This window comes from Cuculus canorus, chromosome 22 (genome assembly GCF_017976375.1).
Source record: "Cuculus canorus isolate bCucCan1 chromosome 22, bCucCan1.pri, whole genome shotgun sequence".
In the NCBI taxonomy this organism is placed as follows: Eukaryota; Metazoa; Chordata; class Aves; order Cuculiformes; family Cuculidae; genus Cuculus; species Cuculus canorus.
Genome location: NC_071422.1, coordinates 2,979,621 through 3,004,819, shown reverse-complemented (window position 1 = coordinate 3,004,819; position 25,199 = coordinate 2,979,621). Strand labels below are relative to the sequence as shown.

The window sequence follows — 25,199 nt, the reverse complement described above, 5'->3', positions numbered from 1 at the left end:
GCTGCGGCAAATCCGAACACAACTCGATGACGCACTACTCAAAGTGACCGGACACACAGTGCTGACATCGGAAAAAGAAGGGCAGAAATTATTTGGCAATGAAATACTCATCTCTGGCCTTGGCAGTACGAGAAGGTTTGTAAGAGCTTCTGCAGGAAAGGGTAAGTGCAATGCTGTGGTTCCCCATGGCACGTACTGCGGCCAGCGGGCATCGGGGGAATCTGACCCAACAGCTTCCTTCGCACAGGAAAATAATGGATTGATCAGACAAAGGAGGAGTGGGCGATCCCATTTACCTGGAACTCAGCAAGGCTTTTGATACGGAGAACGTGAAGACTTGTTATATACACAAACACTTGATCTGAGGGGAAAAGAAGACAGCAGAGCACTGAGCCAGAACATGAGGCTGCAGAGCCATTGCTGCCTCATTTTCATGATCATTATTGAGACCAGTGCCATTTAATATTTTTATTAATAACTTTCAGCACAAATGTTAAGAGATTCACTGATGGAATCTGCTGAGGTCTTCCCACGTTAGGCCAGATAAAGCGTCATTTGAAACTGGGCAGATAAAATACAGATAGAACAGAGCACCAGAAAGGAGGGTAATCTAGCAGCAGAACAAAGATATGCATGTGTCCCATGAGCTGGGAACTTGTGGTTGACAATAATGGATGAGAGGAACAGGGTATGTGACCAGGATGGGTTGATCATCATCTGCTACAAGAATACAAAACTAAAAAGCACCTTCCAGAGACATTTCTTGAGACGATGGTACCAGTGCTGCGGCATCAGGTCCTCCTGAGCCTCTCCCTGGCTTGCAGGGTGGCACCCTGACCGCCTTGTGAAGTTAAATTCAAACCAACATTGGATGAGAAGAGTACGGAGCCTTTTTTACCCGAGCAGCCATAAGTCGAGCTCCCCGGAAGGACATGTCTCTCTCTACTTCCAGAAGGAGGAGAACTAAGTTAAGCTAAAAGACCACGTTAAGCCAAGGAGACACAGATACGAAGTTGTTTGAGAATGAATTTGGGCCAGAAACTACAAAATAGGTTATAAATTTCAGGAAAAATCTCAACAGTCTCCTGTGGAAAAGCAAACCCTCAGCTGATTGAACACAGAACTCCAGAGCTGATTAAAGCAACACTGTATGCTGTGGTGCCTTTAACAACAGGACCCACAGCTTGGTGGTCCAGAGGGTCCCCCCAGTCCCCTGTTTTCAGGTGGCTCCAGGTCAGATCTACCTGTTCACAACATTTCACAGCCCGTCCCTGTTCCCATTAACAGCAAGCAATCAACTTCATGCTTTCTTGCAAACCGACTGTTTCCTGAGGTACAAGTGGATCTCTTTCCCCTTAGTTCCAAGGTTCTGCCTCAGCAAGACAGAACGCCAGGACACAGCTCCACAGCAGCAGCATCCGGCCGAGGCTGCTGCAGACCTTTCTCCTTCTTCCCCACGCGCACACAAATTCTCCACGGACTCCACAGTGATGCTCCCGTAAAGCGAGTTTGTTTTGGGAATTGAGACTGGCTTCCAGTCCTAATGAGCTATCATTTTCTGGAAGAACCAGCCCATTCAGACACGTGAGCACTTGCACTAGTAGCAGAAACAAGGCAGTACACACAGAGCTGCAGGTGAGACCACGGCAGCCTTCAACATTTTAGGTGATTTAAGCTGATGTACAACTGCAGCTTCATTCTTCCACAATCAGCTCTAACCTCTCAAAATCGCTGATACTGTTTCTCCACCTTGACCAGAAGCCACTGTACTGTGTAGATAACAATATTTATCCTCTTTTAACACGTGCTTGAGAAAGGTGTTAGATGAGCAGATGTCCAACAGTCCCCAAGACATCAGTATGAAAGCAGGACTGGGGGTTCTCACTTCTCTTGATTTGCTTAATCTTTGTTTAATGCTCTAGGAGTTCAGAATGGGCAGGTTTCAGCATCGTGTCATACCTGCTGCTCTGCCCGAGTTTCCCTAAATTCTGACTTGGCTCTTTCTACTTGTCCCCCCGGCTGGGGAGCCCAGCTCTTGGTGCAGACACCACTGACATCTCATGGTGGCCAGAAATCATGCATGAGAGTTACAGGATCCTCTCCACCCAGCCTGCTGCCATGCCCAGTCCCTGGATCCTCTTCTTCCCACTCCAGTTTTGCTCTGTCTCACGACACAGGGTGCTTGCACACTGAAACATGGGGATTCCTTCCAACTAGGGGTTTCCTAAAAGGGTCATCTCTAGACCCAGTGACCAGATGTGCTGTTCCTGTACCTGCACAGCAGCCAACCCACCCTCTACAGCTCCCCCTCTTCCTGCCCAGCCCAGCTCCTTGCTCCTGGCACTGCTGGCTCCAGCAGAGCCTCAGCCTGCAGGCAGCGGACCAACCAAGCAGGAAGCAGAGGAACAGCCCCTTCGAGATCCTCACGCTACTTGCACTGTTGCCAATCCCTTCCTCTGTGCATGGGCACTTTGTGAGATGTAACAAAGCACGAGGGCATTAGGCTGCTGCCCCTAAGCTTTACATTTAGCAACCTCCCCTCAAACAGTTCTTCTTAAATGCTTGTCCTTTTATAATAGAAACTCTTGCTTTTCTTGCCAGAGCTGTAATCATCCAAAGGATGAACTTTAGGAAGCCCTCAAACAGTATGACAGTGAGTTGCTAGCTCAGGGGGCAGAAAGGCAGTGGAGGAAGTGAGTCAGGAGAGCAGATCAGTGCAATACACTTGTCAACTACCTAAAGAGGGAGCAGGCAGCTTCTATCCTCTCCACAAGCAGCATTCCCACAGCAGCAGCTCCCCTGGAGCCCCTCAGCCAGCCCAGGAGGCAGCTACAACCCCCGGGGCTGCTGCCACTGCACAGTGCTGAACGAAAAATATTGGTCTTCTTGTTTTCCACCGCTTTTGCTTAAGAGCAATTTTGCAGCATGAACTATCTTGCCGGGGCTGTGTTGCTTCAACGCAGGGGAGTGTTAGTCATGTCAAGGAAAATAAAGGCACCTACGCCTCTGATCGCCGCAGCAGGCATCATCCCAGAATGGGCTCCCCGTTCATGGAGGGCCAGAGGTGCTGGCAGCTGGCAGCACTCACAGCCATGGTGGAACTGCTCTGCTAGGTCTGAATTCCATTTCTAATTTCCATTTCTAATTTCTAATTAATTTCATTTCATTCCATCCCTGGAGGTGTTCCAGGCCAGGTTGGATGGGGCTTTGAGCAACCTATCCGGTGGGAGGTGTCCCTGCCCATGGCAGGGGCTGGAACTGGATGGGCTTTGAGGTCCCTTCCAACACAAACCATTCCATGATTCTGTGACTCTAATTACAGTTTACGTGCTGCATGTTATCGCTCTTCTCTTCTCATGCGGAGTCTTTCACCACAATTCCTAACTGTATGAAGTCACTACGATCAGATTACAGCAAGCGGGAAGGACTGGGAGACAAGGAGAGGAGGGAAGACAAGGAGACAGCATGGATGAGTGGAAACCTACAGGCAGAGATGGAAATCAGACTGATGGGCAGAAAACACAGCAACTTGAATCCTGTGCAAAAAGAGCCCTGCAGGCATGTGCATGCCACTGGGTGTGATGCAATGACGCTGGCAGAGAGGGCTCAGAACCACACGCCTGCCTCCTGAGACAGAGATAAAATCTGGGTTAAGGCACGCAGCACCTGGGGTCCCTACAGCGCCTCCCCCCCCAGCTCCTACCTGGTAGATACCTGTCGTGGTCGTACTCGTGTGAGCGCTGCATGTGGCTGTTCTGACTGAAAGGCTGGTTCCCAAAGAGGTTGTCACTGCGGAGATTGTGGCAGAGCTTCTCCAGGAAGCGGAGGACGTAGGTGATACTGTTTACTGCTGGCAGGTTCAGCGTGTGCTGTTCTCGATCAAACACAGCTGGAGACAGAAACAAACAGAGCCCAACACGTAAACCCCCAGCAAAGGCAGGAGCCTACGCCCAGGGCTGCACAGCCAGCTTCTGTATCGCAGCATCACTGGTCTAGACTAGAGCGAACAAAAGCCACTGCCTTCCGCTGGCTGAGCGCTGGCGAGCTCACTTCCCCGGGACAGGCTAAAACCAGCCTGCTGCACCCAGCATCGCATACGGGGCTGCAGCGCCCGGGAAGCTGCATTGGAGGGAATGGAAAGGCGTTCAAGGAAGGGCCTGCACCGCCTGCATCCGGGTAAACATGGGCTTAACAGCAAGATTTAAAAAACGGGGTATTTCTTGTCTTTCCATCAGGAGTTGTGGATACCCCACCTGTTTCACCTCCTGCTGGGGGACAATCGGTGAAGCCTAACGCTGCCCAGGCTGATTCCAGCGCTGCATCCCATTCCACGCAGGAGCTGTGCCACACTAACTGCTCTGTCCCGAGCCAGCTCCTTCACTGACACAAATGTTTGGCAAGAAAGAGAAGACAGAAATCTGTCTGCCCTGGCACTGATTGCACTGAGCTTTAGGAGGGACATCTTCCAACTAGCGAGTCCTTGCAACGACATCTCTGAAGGCAAAGTGCTGCAGGCCAATTCTCACCTGAAATGACCTCTCCCCCGTGGCCTTGTTTTAAGAAGGAGAAGACTGTTTTCTGATGATAAGCGCAATCAATGCAGGCCTGTACTGCTTGCTGCAGGACAACAGAAGCTCGAGCTGGTCCAAAATGGTCCGGCAGCTGCTGAACTTTCTTCTTGTCTAGGTGGGGCCCAGTGCTGCCGTTCTTGTTCAAGTAAATGCAAACTGCCAAGATGAGAAATGTGATTGCCATTAACCTACTCAGGAAAGCAAGAAACAGATGCCTAAAATCCAGCCTGGGAGATGCTGAGATTTTAAGACTGTCAAATCCACCACAACTGCCTGCCTGCATCCTAGCAGCGGAGTCGCTTCTAGAGGAGATTCGCCTCCAAAATCTTCCTGCCTCGCACTCACCTTCCAGGCTGCTGCCGTTCCCCCTATGCTTTCCCCAGCACTCAGGCTCCCACATGCAGGCTGCAAAGGGATTCCCACGTCAGCCAGCTAAAGTGGCAGTGGTGTTCAAAGGAGATGAAGGAATGCAACCTCAATTGTTTAGGGAAACTGGGTTCTTTAGGTTCCTCTGAAAACTGACCAACAGTGTTCGGGGGAAACAGAGGGCTCGGCCCATACGCAGTGCCTGACCGAACATATAAAAAGCAGCTTTGCATTAGACTTCCCTGCCCAGATTCATCTTCAGCTACACCTCACAGCTGGAGCACTGCACACACTCTGCACTGCCAGTCCTACTCCTCCCCTGCTTCCTCTCTTCCCTCTTTGCCTCAATATCCCGGCTGAAGGTGAACTGTATCATTCAGCAGTGGCTGAATCATTGCCGCTGCCGTTCAGCAGCTCTGAACCTTGCTGTGGTTTCAGCATTGTGCCTGGCACGAGAAGTGCCCTTTGGGAGTCCTGGAGTCCCTGCACGCATGGGGTAACTCAGGGAAAGGGGTCCCTGCACTGACCAGAGGATTCGCATCCTTTCTTCAGCTCCATTATTTCCTAACCAGACGGAAATGAACAGCCGATCTGGACTCGTGTGCCTGCCTTTTCCTCCCAAAGCACTCTCTGTCAGGCCAGCCTTTGGAAATCGTAATGTTTGCTGCTCTACGGGTTTAGGAAGCTCTGGGAGTGTCCTGGTTAGTTGCTTTCTGGCTGATGCAGCTCCTATCTGTGCAATCTTGTCAAGAATGTGGTTTGAGACCCTTACCTGTGGGAGCCTGCATGGCAGAGCTGGGGATTGTAGCAGCGTCCTGGGGCACAGTGCTTGTGTCTGGCTCTGGGGTACTGGTTGTTGGAGAGGTGGGTGCTGGGTTCAGCAATGTCCTAGGTTTCCTCTGTAGAAAAAGAGGAGATATTTCTCCTTTTACCCCTGCTCTCCTTTACCACCCATGATCACTACACTCTCTCCTCTGCATCCAACAGACACGGCACTGTGGAACATGACACACTTCTGATGGTGATGGCGGGGAGTCTCAAGAACCTACCAATCAATACTTGTATATTTTATAAACCACAACCCTGAAAACATAATAAGCCTGAGCTCTGCCACCTACGCTTGACTCAGACCAGCTACACACAATGGACGGAAGAGCTTATTCCACCGTTTGGCCATCCTGTCATGATCACACCGTCTGCCATGCTACTCCACAGCTAATGCAGCTCCGAAGACGCAGGTTCTCGATGGAAATGATCTTTAGGACACAGACATTCTCTACAGCTCTGGGGCTGGACTCGGAGATGCTCCCAGCCCACACACCCCTGTGGTCTCCTACTTGCTGCAGTCACACAGCCAGAGGCTGAGACAAACGTGCCCAAACACACGCATGCACCATCCCATGGCAGACCTGCAGCACCTGCTTTTCACCCGCCTGCGTCAGCATCAGCTTTTACCTTACTGCCAGGCTTGGGGCCTCTCTTTCTGGGGAATTTCAAAGGCTCCACTGACTTGGAGGGTGTAGGCATGGGGTGATGGATTAGCGTTTTGGTCGTTCGACCACACTTCTTCCCTGTTTTGCGACGCCTTTGCCCTTGTTGATGCCCCAAATCACTCTTTGTGCTACTGTGCATGCTAGGTTTCTCCGAGTTTACTTCGGAGGCAGGCAAAGGGCTCTTTGGAATCACAACTGAAATAAAAAGAGAAAAAGCAAATATAATTAAATCAGGCGAGAATCAAAACAAGAGCAGCCTCCATCTTTAAACACATGGAAGAACCAGGAGTGTTCACAGCCCCCTGAATGGAGGCGGCTTCTCTCCAGGTCAGAATAAAAACCAAACGTACTGATATTTGGCTTGGCACTTGAACTGTGGGACACTGGATGGCTGAACTCCAGAAGGATCATGCTTTCAGCCATACTTTCCTTCCCGAGAGTAACTGGCACCTACATCTCTTGCTTCTGCGAGTGGTGACCTGCCAGTGATCACGCGCGATGCCCTGCCAGCGTTCCTAGGGGAAGGACCAGTCAAGACCTGCCTGACAGTCACGGAACCAGGGCCAGGCTGGAAATCCCCTCTCTGGAGGCAAAAGTCAAATTGGTCCTGTCCCTAAATTATCAGTGAGTTGTGGTGTAAGGTCCATTCTTGACACCCACAGGGACAATCACTCCTGGCCTCTTACACTTCATCTTGAATCAGCCAACCTGCTCCTTTCACCCACTACCAGAGGCAAGCGATGTGCCAGCAGATGGTCTGTTCCTTTTTATCTCCTCACACTTCCATGATGAAACCAGGTTTCTGGTCTATTTGCCCACAAATCCCCTGAATTTGGCAACTCACTGTTCCCAAGTGCTGCTAGAGACGAGCTGGCCCAGCTCAGCAGACCACTGTGTCCTTTAGATTTAAAGTTCTGCTAAAAAGAAACAAAACCAAACCCTCTTAGATTAAAAAAATGCATGGTGACCTTCGGGATGTCTTGTTTCTCAGACCTGCAACCCTCACTGTGACTTCAACAAGAGGGCTTTGAATCAGACAAAATCAAGCACGCTTGAATCAAGGAGCATTTTAGTCAAGAAGAAAATCTTGGCAATGGAAACCACGCGCTAAAAGACTCGTACCAGGATGGCAAAACTGGGGGTAAATGAAGAGATTTTAAAGAGTTTTCTGATGACAGTTTTATGAGCGGCTACTGTGAGCAAGGACTCATTCCCTTGGCACAAAGATCCTGTTCCCCACTGACTGCTCAGAAGCAGCAAACTGAGCTGGGTTCAACTTTCTGGTGGTCTGGAGAAGTTCAGTGAGCTGTGAGGGATGACAGCAGCGAGACCTGGTTCAGAAGATAATCCAGGCACGGTGCAGTGAGCTGATGGCTCTGTCAGCCACTCCACTGCTGGCCAACGCGCAGACCAAGCAACCAGCATGGGTGGTAGAGGAGATCCTATATGGTCCCACCAGTGGCAGCTTAGTACGGCCTGATGTGAGCTGCAGGATTCGGCTTTGCTATCCTCGTCTGACTCTGTCCACCGCCTTCAGCTTCGGGTCCCCTGTGCTCTCCCCGGGGAGCTGGGCACGAACCTGGCTGCCAGGGCCAAGAAAACCCAAGTGAAGGGTTCATTCAGACAGCTGGACACCAGGCCTGGTGTCATCTCACAGCAGGTCTAGATGACTTGATGCGGGCAGATGTGCTGGCCAGGCACTCCTCCAGGTCCAAGCTGCCGCTGGGACGCTCGGCCTTCAGCCACGCAGGCATTTGTGTCTCACTGGCAGTGCCAGCGACGGCCGCGCAGAGGGCAGCTGGAGCTTGAGACCGCCTGGCCAGGCTGTGTTTAGGATGCCGAGCTCAGCAGTCACCGCAGAGAGCGGCCAGGAACAGCGGGTACGTTCCTTCCGCTGCCACTGGCAAACCTTGTGTACAGTGCCGCTCGCTGCCGTGGGAGGAGGGACTCTGCTGCCCCTGCCCCACCGCACTGAGCTCCTGCGTGTTTCTATGAGTAACCTACTCAAAAAGCAAAGTGCAATGCTCTGCATTGTCTTTGGGTGGTTTACACCAACCCTAACCTCGCTTTGTACCTGTGTAAACAACACAGTGCATGGTGGATCCAGGGATTTGCCCCTTTCTGCTCGTTACAAGGGCAGCGAAAGATTCCTAGTGCCCTCAAGTTTAATTTTTAGTTGGTTTTGTGTATTAGGGTTCTGTGCCAGAGGCTGGGGAGCACACAGTCAGTCGGGGATCTGACTTCCCAAGTCAGGTCTTTTTGTGTGTCAGGTACAGGCAAATGTGGTAAAAAAAGAGGGTTTTACTACCCCTTCTTTGTTAATATTAACAGCAAGACTACTTTGCTGGCAGGAAAATGAATTCTTACAGCTCACGGGTTTCCAGGACAGTGTCACCTGGGGCAGGTGACATCCAGCCCTGAGCTGCGCCAGTGGAGAGGGACAGCATGGACAGGAAAGGCAGCGACGGCTGAGTCGCTGTGCCTCCAGTCTGCACAGCTGATCCCAGCAGAGAAACATTTGTATTAAAGGAGTTACTGGAATCCCACAAGTTGATGGGACAATGACAAACACCAGTAAAATGCTCTGTACTTCAAAGAAACAATGAAACGTCAAACACACACGTGAAACCATGCGGGGGGCAGTTCGCTTGCAATCTGTACCAATGCCAAGTGTCTGAACCAGGCTGTGCTGCGATGAGGCTTCTCTAGTCTGGGGGAGGAACTGAGAAGGCTGCAGAAAGCTGGGAAGCAAACACACGCTCTCAGTTTCACCAGTGAAAACTCCACAGCAAGCTGGGATGCAGCAGGCAAAGCCGCTGAACTGCCCCCTGGGCTCCCAGGCTGGAACCACATCGCAGAGAAATCCCAGTGCCAGAGTAGGAGAGCAAAGTCAGCCAACTCCTGGTGTGCAAGCTTTCACTGTGTTGATTTACAATAAAAAATGATGTCATCTTTTGATCCAATAAACGCAGAAAGATCTGTTGGCCATTTCAGCTGTAAAGATATTACAGGTAAAGTGAATTTGCCAGCCTTGAAGAATCAGTTCTGCATTTAGGGCAATAAAAGCCCGTATCTCGGTGCGGGCAGATCACACAACAGCAAACCTCATGTCATTCAGCCACACCAGAGCTCTTCTCCCTGCGCCTGCTGCCCCTGGCAGCATCTCCCTGCCACAGCCCCAGCTCTGCGGGGATGGAGGAGCTGCTCCAGCTCAGCAGGCTGTTAAACCACAGCAAATTGAGCAGCCAGCGCAGGGCATAAACACACAACGAATGACCTAGATCGGTTCTGTGTGCCTGACAGCATTGCTGAACGCAGCGGTGAATGCATTGCTGAACGTGCGCTCATATTTTTCCCTATGGGTGCTTCAACGAGATGGATATTTTCCTGACCTGGAGTGATTTAATGAAACGAACTCTTCTCATCCCATTCAGCAGATTTGCCTAGCTTTTTTGTTGATTTTAAGTAGAACCTGAGAAAACATCAGCCCATGAATACATTTCTCTTGCCCTACCAGTGCTGACCTGCAGGCAACCAGCGTGATGAGGAGATGCCAACCACTTCAGAGCAGAGTCATGCCACCAGCTGCACAGTGCAGCAACGGCACAGCCCCAAACCCAGAGTTACAGCTGCTGCCTCCTCACCGAGGCACTGGTAACCAGTCGCTGGAGGCTTCCTAGTGAAGCCTCAAGTTTTTGTTGGGTGCCTATTACTTTCCTTCAGGATTCCAGTCTCTGCTGTTACCAGGATATGGTCAGGAAGCCCAGGATTGCTGCAAGAAGGAGCAGTGTGGAGCGCTCAGCCCTGCTCGCACCTACCCGACGCCTGACGGGCTCCAGCAGTGGTAACGACTTATCTCACATGTGAAACCACTGTCCACATATCCTTTATCTGCCAAAAGCTTCAGTTTACTGCATTTCATTCAGCTGGCGACGGTACCAGCCCAACAGTGAGCATCCACCAGGGACATCCCCACCTCACAGAATCATAGGGTCGGAAGGGAACTTAAAGATCATCCAGTTCCACCCCCTGCCATGGGCAGGGACATGTCCCACTAGATCAGGCTGCCCAAGGCCCCATCCAACCAGGCCTTGAACACCTCCGGGGATGGGGCAGCCACCACTGCTCTGGGAAACCTGTGCCAGGGTCTCACCACTCTCATAGTCAAGAAATTCCTCCTTATGTCCAGTCTAAATCTGCCCCTCTCAAGTTTATACTAATTGCCCCTCGTCCTATCACAAGCCTTTGTAAACAGTCTCTCCCCAGCTTCCTTGTAGCCTCCTTCAAGTAGTGGATGGTAGCCATAAGATCTCCTCGGAACCTTCTCCTCTCCAGGCTGAACAAGCCCAAGTCTCTCAGCCTGTCCTCAGATGGAAGGTGCTCCAGCCCTTTGATCATCTTTGCAGCCTCCTCTAGACCCATTCGAACAGCTTCATCTCCTTCTTATGTTGAGTATTCCAGAACTGGACACAGTATTCCAGAAGAGGTCTCACAAGAGAGGAACAGAGGGGCAGAATCCCCTCCCTCGCCCTACTGCCCATGCTTATTTTGATGCAGCCCAGGACACAGTTGGCCTTCTGGGCTGCAAGCGCACATCGCTGGCTCATGTTGACCTTCTCATTGACCAACACCCCTAAGTCCTTCTCTGCAGGGCTGCTCTCAATCACATTATCTTCCACCCTGTATTGAAATTGGGGATTGCCTCTAACCAGGTGTAGGACCTTGCACTTGGCCTTGTCGAACCTCATGAGGTTCTCACAGCTTCACTTCTCCAGCCTGTACAGGTCCCTCTGGATGACATGCCGTCCTTCCGGCGTGACAACTGCACCACTCAGCTTGGTGTCATCTACAAACTTGCTGAGGGTCCCAGTATGGATCCCTGAGGGACACCACCTGTCACAGATCTCCATCTGGACTTCAAGCCATTGACCACTACTCTCTGAATATGACCATCCAACCAGTTTCTTATCCACCAAACAGTCCACCCATCAAATCCATATCTCTCCAATCTAGAGAGAAGGATGTTGTGTGGGACATAATTTCAGCTCTTTAGTGGAAGAGAAGACCAATCAATGGAAGCTGGCCCGTTCCTCCATGTCTACCCTTGCACTGGGTGCCTGTGCGACCCAAATCAAACCAGCAGAAGGGTGGATGTGGAGTAATGGGCTGGGTGGCTCCTTGAGGGGCCAGCAGGCATTGATCAGTCTGGCTGCAGTGAGGAACACCACCCTGAAGATGTTGGATCAAACACTGCTGATCTCGGAGCCAAAGGAAAGACGAGCACCGCTGACTGGGCTGGCAGTCATTGATGGATTAGTTTAAACAGTCCTGAGCTTCCTGCAGAAACAGAGACTTGACAGGGAACTCTGGACTTTTGGCTCCATTTCCTAATGCCAAAATATCCTGTCCATTCACACACAGCACACACAGTGCTGGGACTCAAACTGTTATTTACTGACGACTCTGCAAAGTTCCCATCTACTCTGAGGTTGAGCCAACACTAGAAAGCAGCGTTCATCCCTCCTCAGCTTCTCTCAGGCTTGGCACAGCTTGAAGACCTAATTATGTCCTTGAGATGAGAATAACAAAGACAATATATAGGAAAATATAGGGCAGAAGAATTGAAGATGGGGAATGGTTTCATAGAATCACAGAATGGTTTGGGTTGGAAGGGACCTCAAAGCCCATCCAGTTCCAGCTCCTGCCATGGGTAGGGACACCTTCCACTGGATCAGAGTGCTCAAAGCCCCATCCAACATGGCATTGAACACCTCCAAGGATGGGGCATTTGGATCACCTCCATGGCCTCCTCTGGTCTCTCTCCAACAGCTCCTGTTGTCCTTCCTGTGCTGAGGACTCCAGAGTTGAATGCAGGGCTCCAGGTGAGGTCTCACCAGAGCAGAGCAGAGCAGAGCAGAGCAGAGCAGAGGGTCGGAATCCCCACCCTTGACTTGGTCACGTTCCTTCTGATGCAGGTTACACTTCTTTTCATCCTGTGGAGAACTGGTTGAATTCTTCCCTGGATGCAGCAGTTCAGACCCAGACAACCTGGAGGCTGGAGTTGGACAGGAACTTGGGGCCAGTCCGAGAGTAAGAGGTAAAAGCTTCAAACCTCTGCAATTGTTTCCAGAGGAGAGACTGTCACCACTGGCCACCATGAGCAGAGTGGGGGTAAATACGGGCTCCAGGAAGGCTCAGTATTTGGTTCATCCTGAGCTCTCGGCAGGTGGTAACATGGGAGGAAAAGTCAGAGCATGGGTGGGACACATGGGTTCCTTGCAAGGACAGGGATTAAGAACGATCCTCCAAATCCTGGAACTGACAAATCAGAGTGTGATTATTCTGATAATTCATTATTTCCTGCAGGGATTCCTACTCTCCAGCCTGGAACATCTGCTTGAGCTGAGGGTGAGATCAGAGACACATCTACCACAATAACACAGCAAGGGGATCCAAGCGCTGTGTGATTCAGCATGTCCGAGACATTCTCATGATTGGTTATTTTATCTCCTAAAGCTACATGTTCCTTTTACACAAGATTTACCCAGTTTCAGCTTTCGATTACCAAAACTCACAGCTGCCTTTGCTGAAGCCACAAGGGGCTTTATTCAGACCTCACTGCCCAGTGGCTAAATGGCAGCATGCACAAAAACGCAACACCAATGCCCCTCAAAGTGTTTCCATCCTGGGTGTCCTGGTGACCAGGCTGCAATTCAGTGTCCGGCTTTGGGCAGGACGTTCAGAAGCACATGAAGAAGAGCTTAGAGCAATGTCTTATGCATTCAGCACGAGAAATGCTCTGAACTTTCATCACAAGGGTACCATTCCTCGTGGCTTAGAAACCCGCACGGCATAGGGCAACAATTTTCCTATTTTAATTGCCTGCATGCGCTTGGATGAGCTCTGTGCCCTGCAGAGGCCACTGTACCATCCACGGGCGCGAGCTGTGGCATTTCTACGGTTATTTTATTTGCAAAAATAAAACAACTGAAAAAAAAGAAGGGTCTCAAGAGTCACAGTGACACCAGGCACTGCGATTTGCCTTTTGCACAAACCGTACATTTACAGTTCCCCATTTACAGGTAATTACATGTTCTGAAGGCAGAGCAGCCTTGAAAAACTCCCCAGGTGTTCACGACACCTTGCAATACATCTTGGAGATGCTGAGCCGCACACTGACAGCTGAGATTTAGCGACCAATATCAGCCTTGTAAAGCGCCCCAAACACCCTACCTCTGATTATAACCACACATGGACACAGGAAAGAGAACAAATGAAGGTTGCAGTCAGTGCTGCTGGAGTTGAAGACCAGAAAATCCCTATTATGGACCTCCAGGATCTGCTTATATGAATCAAACCCCAAAATTCACAACCCAAAGGTCTCCATCACCAAAGCTGCCACTGGCGTATCATCCTCCAACCCACCCAATTGCTCAACCCAAGTACCTGACGGTACCCAAACACAAAGTGCTTCTGGCTAAAACATCTTCTGAACCAAAACTAAGGCTTTACTCAAAAACACAGCCCCCACGAGGAATCAAACCTAGTCAGCACTGCCAACACCGCTCCTGTAACAGAAACTTGTGAACCCAGAAGGGTCTGGACTGGTCGGACATGTGGATGGAGGAGACACAGCCCTGCCTTCCCACAAAGCCTCCTGGATCTTCACCAAAGACTTTTATAGAAACTAAAGGGCCATGAGATAAGAAGAAAGGTTTCTATAGGGATAAATGAAGGGTTAGCAAAGAAAGCAGTCACTCTTGTGGAGGAAGGAGGTCTCCATGGAGTGCACAGGGATCAACAGTGGGATCTGCACTGCTCATGAATGACCTGTTGAGGGGATGAGTGAGGTGAGAATGTTTTCTAAAGATTCACACTTCCCAGGGCAGACAGGATGGTGGCAGCCTGAGAGCAGGTCCTGAGAGAAGCTAGGAGACGGGGGTTTCAGAGCAAGGAGACAGAAGGTGACCCTCACACTGATATTTATAAAGCAATGAGCGTGGAGAAAACCACTCCTACCTTCAAAATGATGGGCTCTGAGCTCTCTGTTGCTCCTTCATGAAGGAGAACTTGGGCTTTAATGTTCACTGCATGAGAACACCAGCTCAAGGCCCAGCGGCCAGACAGAGCCAGGGAAAAAGATTCCACTTTGGAAAAGTGAGAGATCAGGATGTTGGATGTCATGGTAAAAACCAACAGAATTGAAATCTTCATTGAACCGGTTAAAATTCAAGCAAAAACCTCTGCAGCTGATCCCTGGATTCTCATTTCCACAGAGTTCCAGCCTTTCCAGGGATAACTTTGGCCAGGGCTAAGCTCTGCCTTGCCGAGAGCCACCTCGAGTCTGCCCTTCTCTGACCCTGTTAAGGAAACTCTGACCACATTGAGCATTCTGAGAAGTTCCTTCACACCGCTCTGGCTTAGCAGGCAATATAAAATTTCTTAAGGTTCCAGCATCATTTCAGAGACAACAACTCTGATTATGTAAGAGTTGAACCATCCATGTGCAGATATTCCTCAGTGCAGGGAAAAGTGCTTTGAGACCGGGCACAATGAGCATGAGGAGTGTGAACACAACAGACACATTCACCAACACAACCCGGGGGTCAGCATTGTCCCCTCTGCTGACAGTAAAACAAACAGAGACAAGGGACATGATCAGAGACAAAGACCATGACAGCAAGGATGCCCAAATCAGTGTCCTCAGCAAAAGGCATTCTCAGTTTAGTGCTGAGCAGATACATTTACTCAGTTCCAAAACCCAGGTCTGAATTTCTCCCCCATAGGGGAAAGAAATTAACTGCTTTGTATCCACTGGGGAGCATCAAAAGGACAGGTAAACTGAGTCATGTATCTTTGAGAAGAGCAATGAAGCTGGTGAAGGGTCTGGAGAATAAGGGTTATGAGGAGCAGCTAAGGGACCTGGAGTTGTTTAGCCTGGAGAAGAGGAGGCTGAGAGGAGACCTCATCGCTCTTTGCAGCTCCTGAAAGGAGGTTGCAGTGAGGTGGGTGTTGGTCTCTTCTCCCAAGTGACAGGTGATGGTATAAGAAGAAATGCCCTCAAGTTGCGCCAGTGCAGGTTCAGACTGGACACCAGGAGAAATTTCTTCCCTGAAAGGGTTCTCAGGCACCTGCAGAGGCTGTGCAGGGAGATGGTTGAGTGCCCATCCCTGGAGGGGTTTAAAAGTTGGGCAGATGAGGTGCTCTGGGATCTGCTTTAGTAGTGGACAGGTACGGTTGGACTTGATGATCTCAAAGGTCTTTTCCAACCTAGGGATTCTATGATCTTTGTTACTGAACACTGCAGTGCATCTGGCTGAGGGAAACGGGCATTGCACCTGCCACTGTGGGAGCAGCCCAGCAAGTTTCTCCCCACCACAGCTCCTCTCACTGCCAGTAAAGCAGAGGAGCAGAATGACCACACTGGGAACAGACATGGCACAGGCCACAGAGAAAAATGGCAGGTTTGGGCACTGGGGCTGGTTCCAAGGATTTAGCGTGCGGATCTCGATTGCACAAGAAGCCCTCAATAGAAATAGAACACTCTTATTTATTCCACACAGAGCATCCTCATCACCCTTACAGAAACACTCATGTCTAGGAGCCACTGCCCCACAACCTTTGTAGCCCATTTTTACGAAGCCAGTGACCTTGGCTTGCATCCTTTTTGCCAGCACTGTATTTTATTTTCCAGTGCTCAGACAGCTTAATTCTGCATTAATTTTGCATGGCCAGTCAGATGCTCCGTTGCAGGTGTAGCCAAGAGGAAAGACGCTGCCAGCTCCCCCTTCTGTCCGGAGCACAGCTCCTTCTCATAGCCCAGCCATCAGGGTGGACAACACAGAGCTGCAATGAGACTGTTGGAGCACATGGTTCAAATGTGGAGGAGAAGCAAACGGCAAATTTGTCTACCATCACCCTCTTCACACCCCAAATCAGCAGTTTTCCTTCTGTCCCCTCTTGTTCCAAACAAACTGGCTGCAGCACAACCTGGGTTCTCGCGGGCTGTGATCCCCATTAGTCTCATCATCTCCAGCCCATGGCAAAACTAAGCTGTTGTCACGGTATGCTGTTTTAATCAGCTGTGAAGCAGTTATGGAACTAAAAGAGAGAAATTCTTAATTACAAAAAGGAGGTGAGAACAGATCTGGGCAGCGCAAGCGCGAAGAATTAATCAGCAGAGCTGAACCTCAAGGTCCTGACTGGGGGATGCATGAGTGGGTGAAAGGAGACCCATGGGGGCAATCAGGGAGCTCCAGGAGAAACAGCAATGTTGGTATTTATTGCCAAAGTCAGAACAACATCAAGTCAGAATCTGAACTCCAATACTCAACCCTGAGGTCAGCCTGAGGCTGTCTCGTTGTGTGACTGTTCCTGCAGGCACACGGCGAGCGCTCCTGCAGTAACAGCAAGAGCTGCTCGGTAGATGGCACGTGGGCAGAACTGGCACCTTTGGTCCTGACACAGACACCAACAACATAAACAAACTCATCCCTACACCTCAGGAAAGCCATCATTCTGCAGCTCTTCCAGGCTCATTGCTCCAGCAGAAACCATTAGCAGAGCACACACTCACAGAGGTTGCCAAGGCACCAGGGATGACCAACACACATGGTCCACAGGGCAGTGGACCAAAAATTCCCAGATCCATGGTCTTAGGAAGCAATAACCTGCAGACTAGGTGAGACTTCAGCTTGTGCAAGCTTGGCCAAGTCAGCCTGAGCCGCAGCAGCAGTAAGAGAGAGCTCACGAGTTTCTGCACAGGTTTACAGCCCGCAGGGAGTTTGCACCAGCACGGCGGTCCTGCTATTTATATCCAGCTTGCTCCAGGACATCCATTCAGCTAAAAGACACGGCATGAGAGGCCACCGCAGTCAATCTACTGACTGATCACATCTTCTGCCCCTGGGAGTTAAGCATCAGTGGGTTTCTGAAGCCCCATGTGGAGAATCAAAATGCTTCTGTACTCTTGCCACATTTAGGCTATTCAGAACCATTCCTGGGGTTTCTGCTTGTTCTGATCTTCTCTGAAGCTCTTTTTTTAGCTTTTGCTTCCTGGTTAAATATTAGTGGAACACCTTCAACATATCAGTGCACAAAACCAAGGAGACCGGTAGGTGGGTGTAATTTATTCCACTTTTGTTCTTTTTTAAAGCTGTTCAGAAGTCATAAAAATACCAAAGATCAAGAGGAGGACTGTGACAAGGCACAAAAGGTCCAAGCTTTATAACAAGTGGGGCTGGGTGTTCAGCACGAAGTTTCTAGGTTCAATAAAAATGCACGCTGTGGCCACAGGTACCTGTTCGCCAAAGCCAGGGTCAGAGCTGGGCTCAAAAGCATTGATTCTTTGCTCCAAAAAACAGGGAGAAAACAAAAAAAGTAAAGTCCCCATCAGGCCATGAGAAGATGAAGTGATGTTCTTGTTCCTGTACAGTGACTGTGAAAAATCCCACCAAAATGGGCCAATTTCTCCCATACACTGCTCTGATCTCAGCCATCCAAGTGACTGTGTGCAGCCTCCTACGAATCTTTGTGAGGAAAGTCTGGTTGAGGATTCTGGTTCCTCTGGCGCTTGCCCGCACTCCTACAAGAGACTGAGCTCCTGTCGCCAATGGCTGGCATGGGCGTGCTGGTGGGAGGCAGAAACAAGGTGTGGAGCCCCTTGAGATAGATATGAGGCTCCTTAATAGTGTAATGGTTTGAGTTGGAAAGGACTCAAAGCCCACCCAGTTCCAACCTCCTGCCAGGGACACCTTCCACTGGATTGGGTTGCACCAAGCCCCATCCAAGCTGCCCTTGAACACCCCCAGGGATGGGGCAGCCACCACTGCCTTGGGCAACCTGGGCCAGGGCCTCACTGGAAAAACATTTCTGCCTATGATGTCATCTCAACCTCCCTTCTTTCAGCTGAAACAGTTCCACTCATCCTATGCCTGCACTCCCTGACCTCCCTGAGGCTTTCCTAAAGACACACGAACTGTTACACCGGGCACACTTTAAGCTAATTTAACTCTGGTTCCACACCTGCCACCAGGGGGTGGTGAGGGAGAGACACCAGCCCTGCTTGTAACCAGCAGCTCAGGGGTCAGACACTTCTAGATCCCCAAAACAAAAGCCTTGCACTGCTGTTCTTCTTTGAGGTTGTCTAGTCCCACCCTGAAATTACTCAGACCTTCAGCTTGCATGAACACAACCACGTCCCATCAGTGGGAGCACTGTTACTGGGCAGAAATCTGGCGAGAATGGAGCAGCAACCCCAACGCTCTTCATCCAAAGATGGGAAGGACTCAACAGCGTGGGTCTTGTAGAAACATCCTGCCAAGAGTCAGTAACACCCCGAGATTCCGAAACTTTGTTTTAGATCAAGAAACAGGATGGAAAAGGGAAGGAACCATCCTGAATCTAACCCAGCCTCTCTGGGTTATGATATTTTATGTATTTTAGAATATACACATATATTATATTTAATAAAGCACAAGGAAAATTCAACAAAGGAGGAAGGCTGAGACGCGGATGTTAAGGACAGGCTGAGGGATGGTGGAAACTCTGCCTTTCCCAGGTCAGCTCCTCTTCTCAGGGGCTCTTGCTGGCCCCGAGACATCACACAGTAACATCAGGTGATGGACACGCCAGATTCACTGCTCCTGCAGAGCCACAGCTTTGCTCTTTGCTGAGCTGCAGGCACTGTCAGCATCCACAGAGGGTCAGGGGGCAGCACGCCCTCCTGCCGTGCTGGGCTGCTCTTCTCCAGCCCCCAGACTTCCAAAGCCAATGCATACTCTAGGACATAAAATCCACAGCGAGCCAAGATCAATGCTAAGCACCTTGGCTCTGTGCTCCAAACAGCTCCAGAGCCTTTTCCTGGGATCCTCCAATCACGCTCGGAAAGGCAGTGACACCCAGTACCATAGCTGCATGCGCATTTGACCATGACTGAAAGAGAAAACGCTGGACTGCTTTGGGTAACCTCCCACTGTCAGTACCGCAGCTCTACCAGTGTGGTCCCAAATCCAGCCACCCCGACACAAACATCACCCAGCTTGATGTACAAGCTCCAAATCCTGCTCAGTCCTGAAGTGACAGTAATCACTACTTGAGCCCCCTGATCCAGTGGGAGGTGTCCTTGCCTGTGGCAGGAGTTGGAACTGGATGGGCTTTGAGGTCCCTTCCAACCCAAACCATTCCATGATTCTATGATTCTTCCATCTCCCACGAGCAGTAAAGTGCAGGAGCTCACCTGAGTGTTCCACCACCAGCTACTCCTGATGAGACTCCTCCACCCACCACTGTGTTCTCACCCCAAAGGAGGAAGAGAAACCAAGCAACACCACAAATAAAGTAATAAAACAGACATTACCTTTGCCCATGGGCAGAAAACCTAGCAGCTGACCCCCATCTTCATTTGAACCAAGCAGTTCACCAATAAATCACATGGCAGCAGTGGTGGGGAGAGATGAAGAACTCCATCAAATTTCTATCCAAGATCAGCGTTTTGTGCCTCTGTTCCCTCCTGGAGTCACAGCTCCCGTCACAGCACCCACATGAGGGCAGGCCCTGCTGGCACACTCCGGTCCCTTTGCCTATCCAGGCGGGTTGTACATTGCACACAGTCCAGGAGTGGATGTGAGCTCCACTTCAGCACATCCCTATGGTAACTATCTAAAGATATTAACTTCTGCTTGCTTCACACGCCGAGGGAAACGCTCTCAAGGCAGCCCCAGGAGAGGGAGCAGCGTGCGACAGCTCCAGCAGAGCTGGGCGAAGGCACTCAAGGCCAGTGCTTGCCGTTCAACAGCGTTGAGCAACAGGGTCTCTAGTGCCCACGCTGCTCCCTGACGGCTGTGGCACTGTGGCCGAGAGGACGTACACCAAATTAGCTCTCCCGACCCGGCTGGGCGCAGGGCCTCTCTGCCAGCTGGGCTGGTGCCAAGGCAGCAACTCCACTCCTCCAAATTCCAGCGCTGGAGCTGCTTCCAGTTCTGCCCGCCCAGCCTTAACGCTTTCACTGCTGTCCCTCTCCTACACCCAGTATCACCCGTGTCTTTGTTATGGAGCATCCAGGTGGGTGGAAAAGGATGGGCAGGGACTGTTTACAAAGGCTTGTAGCAATAGGACGAGGGGCAATTGGTATAAACTGGAGAGCGGCAGATTTAGACTGGACATAAGGAGGAATTTCTTCACCATGAGTGGTGAGGCACCGGAATGGGTTGCTCAGGGAAGCTGTAGCTGCCCCATCCCTGGAGGTGTTCAAGGCCAGGCTGGATGGGGCCCTGAGCACTCTGATCCAGTGGGAGGTGTCCCTGCCCATGGCAGCAGGCTGGAATTGGATGATCTTTAAGGCCCCCTCCAACCCAAACTATTCTATGATTCTATGATGTAAAAAGCCCATCATGGAATGCCACAGGAACTCAGCATCAGCTGCAGGCACAGCCCAAATGGAGGAACGGTGCAAGGACCTTCTCCGTTACAGACCCTGACTGTGGGCAGGTTGCTGTGGGCTGTATGTCCCTGCATCCTTGTTTTTGGGGTTTCGGTACTTCCCTGCCCTCCAGTAGTGATGCATGGTTGAGTAGACTGGATGCTGTTACAGTGGTGTGTGCATGAGGAAGGTCCCTGTGCAGGTATGGATTCAATCTGGGTTCCTCAGGACCTGGAAAACGAGCTGCTTTAAAACAGGCCAGGGGAGACTGTTCCAGCCACAGCACCTTCTAGCAGGAACACTGTTGGGATCATGCACAGACCCATCTCTCAGCTGGAACGAGGGCTCCTGGGCTCCTGTAAGCATCTCGCATGTTTTGAGGCAAATCACAGCTGAGCTGCAGCACAAGTGCCAGAAAGACGGACTCATTTCTTTGATATTAAAGCTAATCACAGAATCACAGAATCACAAGGTTGGAAAGGACCCATTGGATCATCGAGTCCAACCATTCCTAGCACTCCCTAAACCATGTCCCTCAGCACTTCATCCACCCGTTCCTTAAACACCTCCAGGGAAGGTGACTCGACCCCCTCCCTGGGCAGCTGTTCCAGTGCCCGATGACTCTTACTGTGAAGAATTTTTTTCTGATATCCAACCTGAACCTCCCCTGACGGAGCTTCAGGCCATTCCCTCTTGTCCTGTCCCCTGTCCTGTTTAAATAAAAGAGCTCTACATGATTTGGTGTGTAAAGACACAGATCTTGCAGAAAATCTCAGATCCCTGCCCTCGCAAGCAGCACGTGTAGGCAGAAAGCCCTGATCCTGCTGGCTCAGTCCCTTTCTCTCAGCCTGTGTCCCTCTGTCTGCTGCTGACAGTCTCTCCTGAGCATCACCTCCTCCATGATGAGCTCAGAGCTGGAAGCTGCCTCGCAGAGGTAGCTGAGAAGACCCTGCTCTTGTTTCTCCTTCCCCAGGGGCTCACTGCTCTCCATCCCACAAACCACTTCAGAAAGGAAAATAACTTCTGGATCCTCTTCCAGAGTGTGTTTCCCTGACTACAAAGAACTGAGCTTTCCTCCACTCTGTGATTAGTTGTGAAACCCACATTTCCCATGGATAACAGACACTTCTCTCCACAAAACAGGGGCAGGTGGCCCCTGCAGAGGGCAGGTGGCCTCGGAAACCATAATCATTAACCAGCCTCTTATCTCTTCCTTCTTTCTTCTCAGTGGTTTTCATCACAGTCTCTATTTCCCTCTCCAACCCGTCTGTGTGCCTACCTTTTGCTCCTTCTCCCCAGTAACAAAGCAGCAACCCTCAATCTTGAGGTTGATCCTAAATATTGATTTTCCGTACTCCTTAAAATGGAGAGGGACTCTGCAAAGCAGCTTTCCAAATCCGTGCTCCACTTTTAGGTCAGTTACCTGAGAGCAGGATTGTTTTTATCCTGTTTAGAGCCATGAAAGCCATGAGCTCCCTGCAGGCTGCCCAGGGATTGTGGTGTCCAGAAAACTAAAAAACACCCTTTCAAAAGTGCTGTACTCATTTGGTTGGGATAGAGTTAACTTCAGTAACAGCCCGGATGGTGCTGTGTTTTGGATCTGTGACCAAATCAGTGTTGGTAACACCCTCGGGTTTCAGCCCTGCGTGGTGTCAAGGTCTCCGTTTCTCACGCCGCCCTGGCAGCTGGGGGGAGCGCAGCCAGGATATGCAACCCCAATGGCCTGAATGTTCTGCACTGTAGGGTGTCGTGCTCAGCAGGAAAAGCTGGGGAAAAGAAGGAGGAAGAGGGGATGATTGGAATTATGGCATTTGCCTTCCCAAGTCACCGTTATGCGTGACGGAGCTTTCCTGGGAACACTTGAGCCCCCGCCTGCCGATGGGAAGTGGTGATCAAATGCCTGGCTTTGCCTTGTGCACACAGCTCATGCTTTGCCTGTGAAACCATTCATATCTCAATCCACCAGTTTTCCCACCTTTACCCTTCCGATGCTCTCCCTCATTCTGCTGGAGGGCGAGTGAGTGGCTGGCGGGAGACTCACAACAGCCAACCTATATGGATTTTACCCCTTCCACCTCTGCTCTCCTCCCAGTTTACCTTTCTCCCTGACACTGCTGCAGCGCACAGACCTGTACACCACTTACCTGGTCACAACCAATCTAAATCTTCAAGCTCTCAGCTCTAGAAATATCAGCTCCCTCCTGCACTGTGTCTACCACGTTAGTTGAGTCACTACATGACTCAAACGGAAAAGCACGCAGGCCTGGCAGACACAGATCATTCCCTCCCCACCCAACACACCTACAGGGTCTTCCACTGAAAAACCCTACATTGTTAGTGATGTGCATGCAGTGTATTTTGGCCTTGCTTCAATGTGCTGCAATGCCTTAAGATGAGGAAACACCCTTCTCCTCTAGTTTGCCATGATTCTGAATCTCTGACCCCACCAGGCAACAGGAGAGACCAAAACCTTTCCAGAAAGTTTGGGCTCGCTGCCCCATGCAACCTTAACTCAGCCGGTTTATGTACACGCTGTGATAAACTGGTATTTCCCAGTCAGTATTTCTCCAGGATGTGTGCTTGATTCAGTAAGAATGGATACGCAAACAGCTCTCCCAGAAGCAGTCAAAAAAAGGTAATTTCTCAAATCCGGAAGCAAATCCACAAGCCACAAGCACCTCCTGTGCAAGGTGACTGCAGGAACCACTGCTAACACAGTCTGCCTTTTGAGCAGGGCTCAAAGCTGCCATCCAGCACTTTGTTCATCAGAATCATAGAGCAGTTCGAGTCGGAAAGGACTGCAAAGCCCATCCAGTTCCAACCCCATGCCATGGGCAAGGACACCTCCCACTGGATGTGGCTCCCCCACTGGATGGGGCTCCAAGCCCCATCCAACCTGGCCTTGAACACCGCCTGGGATGGGGCAGCCACCACTGCTCTGGGCAACCTGGGCCAGGGCCTCCCCACCCTCACAGCAAAACATTTCTTCCTAAGATGTCATCTCAATCTCTCCTCTTGTAGCTCAGAACCACTCCCTCTCACCCTACCCCTGCACTCCCTGATCAAGAGCCTCTCCTCAGCTTTCCTGGAGCCCCTTTCTGTACTGGAAGCTCCTATAAGATTTCCCTGGATCCTTCTCTTCTCCAGGCTGAAGAAGCCCAACTCTCTCAGCTTGTCGAATAGGAAGCCCGTCTCACCTCACGTTCCTAAAAGCCCAGGGTACGTGCTTGAGGGTAAGAGGGCACATGTGTGAGAGGCCTGAAAAGACACAGAAGATGCTGTACACTACCTGTGAGCAGTGGAGTGGGGGGTTCCTGCCCAAGAGATGTCCGAAGGAGAGCCCTGCTGGCACAGGTGGGAAGCTGGAGGAAGCTTGCTGCACTCCCCCGAAACCCTGCTGCCTTTGGGATGGTCATAGAGACTCGCCTGTCACAGAGACAAGCAGGCATGGAGAAGCTGGGGATGCACAGGACCAGCTCTGCCACATTTCGCCTCGCTCTGTAAGTCCAGCAGAATCAAACTCCAACCCCAGCCAGCAGGCTGACACCAAACAGAGAGGATAAGGACCGACTGCAGGTGCAGGCACCCCTAGAGCTACTTTATGTGTGTTTATTTGACCGTTCCAAGGTGTGCTACGTGGAGAGTTGAGCTCCAGGAGACGCTAGGAACCTGCAGCAATCTGGCCGGAGCCCTCCCAGCAGCCACTGCACAGACCACACATCCTGACAGTATTGCAGTTACCAACCTGGCATGCAGAGCTGTTCCTCCTCGACGCTTGACCTCCCTTTCCTCCTTCATACACACACGTGCCCTCTCGAAAGCTCCTCTCAGCATGGCTGGACGGGCCCCAGCTCAGCATCCTGCCCAGCCTTGCAAATACTGGTGGGAGTGGGAAGCCCCAGAGCCAGAGAGGGGACGCCCCTGGGAGAAGCCCTGCACTCCTCCACCTCTGCTGGCAACCAGCAGAAGGGGCAGATTAGAGCTGAATTAAGTTACCAGCATTAAATAAACATGCCTGGCCTCTTTGAAGTTCTGCTTCCCTTGAACATGAGCTCATTCCCAAGGCCTCTTTTCGATCAGCCTCAGGAAGCCGTCAGTCTCGACGGAGTTAACTCTTCACAGGTCTTCTTGGCCCCACCAGGCACATCATCCTGATGGGACTCATGGGCTCTGGGTAAGATGGTCAGTCTGGTATGTGGGCAGAACACCAACCTCCTGCACATCTCCCCAGGTCTCCTTGAACTAAGGGGAATTCCCAGCGGGAAAGAGAACTGAACTTCCCACCACATGGTCCCGCAGGCTCCAGGCTGGCCCACAGGGAAGCCTTATTGGAGCCGAAGGAAAGGGGGA

At 51.0% G+C, this 25,199-nt stretch overlaps 1 protein-coding gene across 7 annotated transcripts in view; it reads right to left on the bottom strand.

The window, feature by feature from the left end:
* Positions 1-25,199, bottom strand: part of SCMH1 (Scm polycomb group protein homolog 1) — a 76,876-nt gene that overhangs the window by 13,540 nt on the left and 38,137 nt on the right. For all 7 annotated transcript variants that reach the window (XM_054086254.1, XM_054086259.1, XM_054086258.1 and 4 more), the window contains 4 exons: positions 6,393-6,625; positions 5,710-5,836; positions 4,527-4,727; positions 3,704-3,889 (listed from right to left, as the gene is read on the bottom strand). In XM_054086254.1, the coding sequence (XP_053942229.1) occupies positions 3,704-3,889; positions 4,527-4,727; positions 5,710-5,836; positions 6,393-6,625 (747 nt within the window). The remainder of the gene's footprint in view (positions 1-3,703; positions 3,890-4,526; positions 4,728-5,709; positions 5,837-6,392; positions 6,626-25,199) is intronic.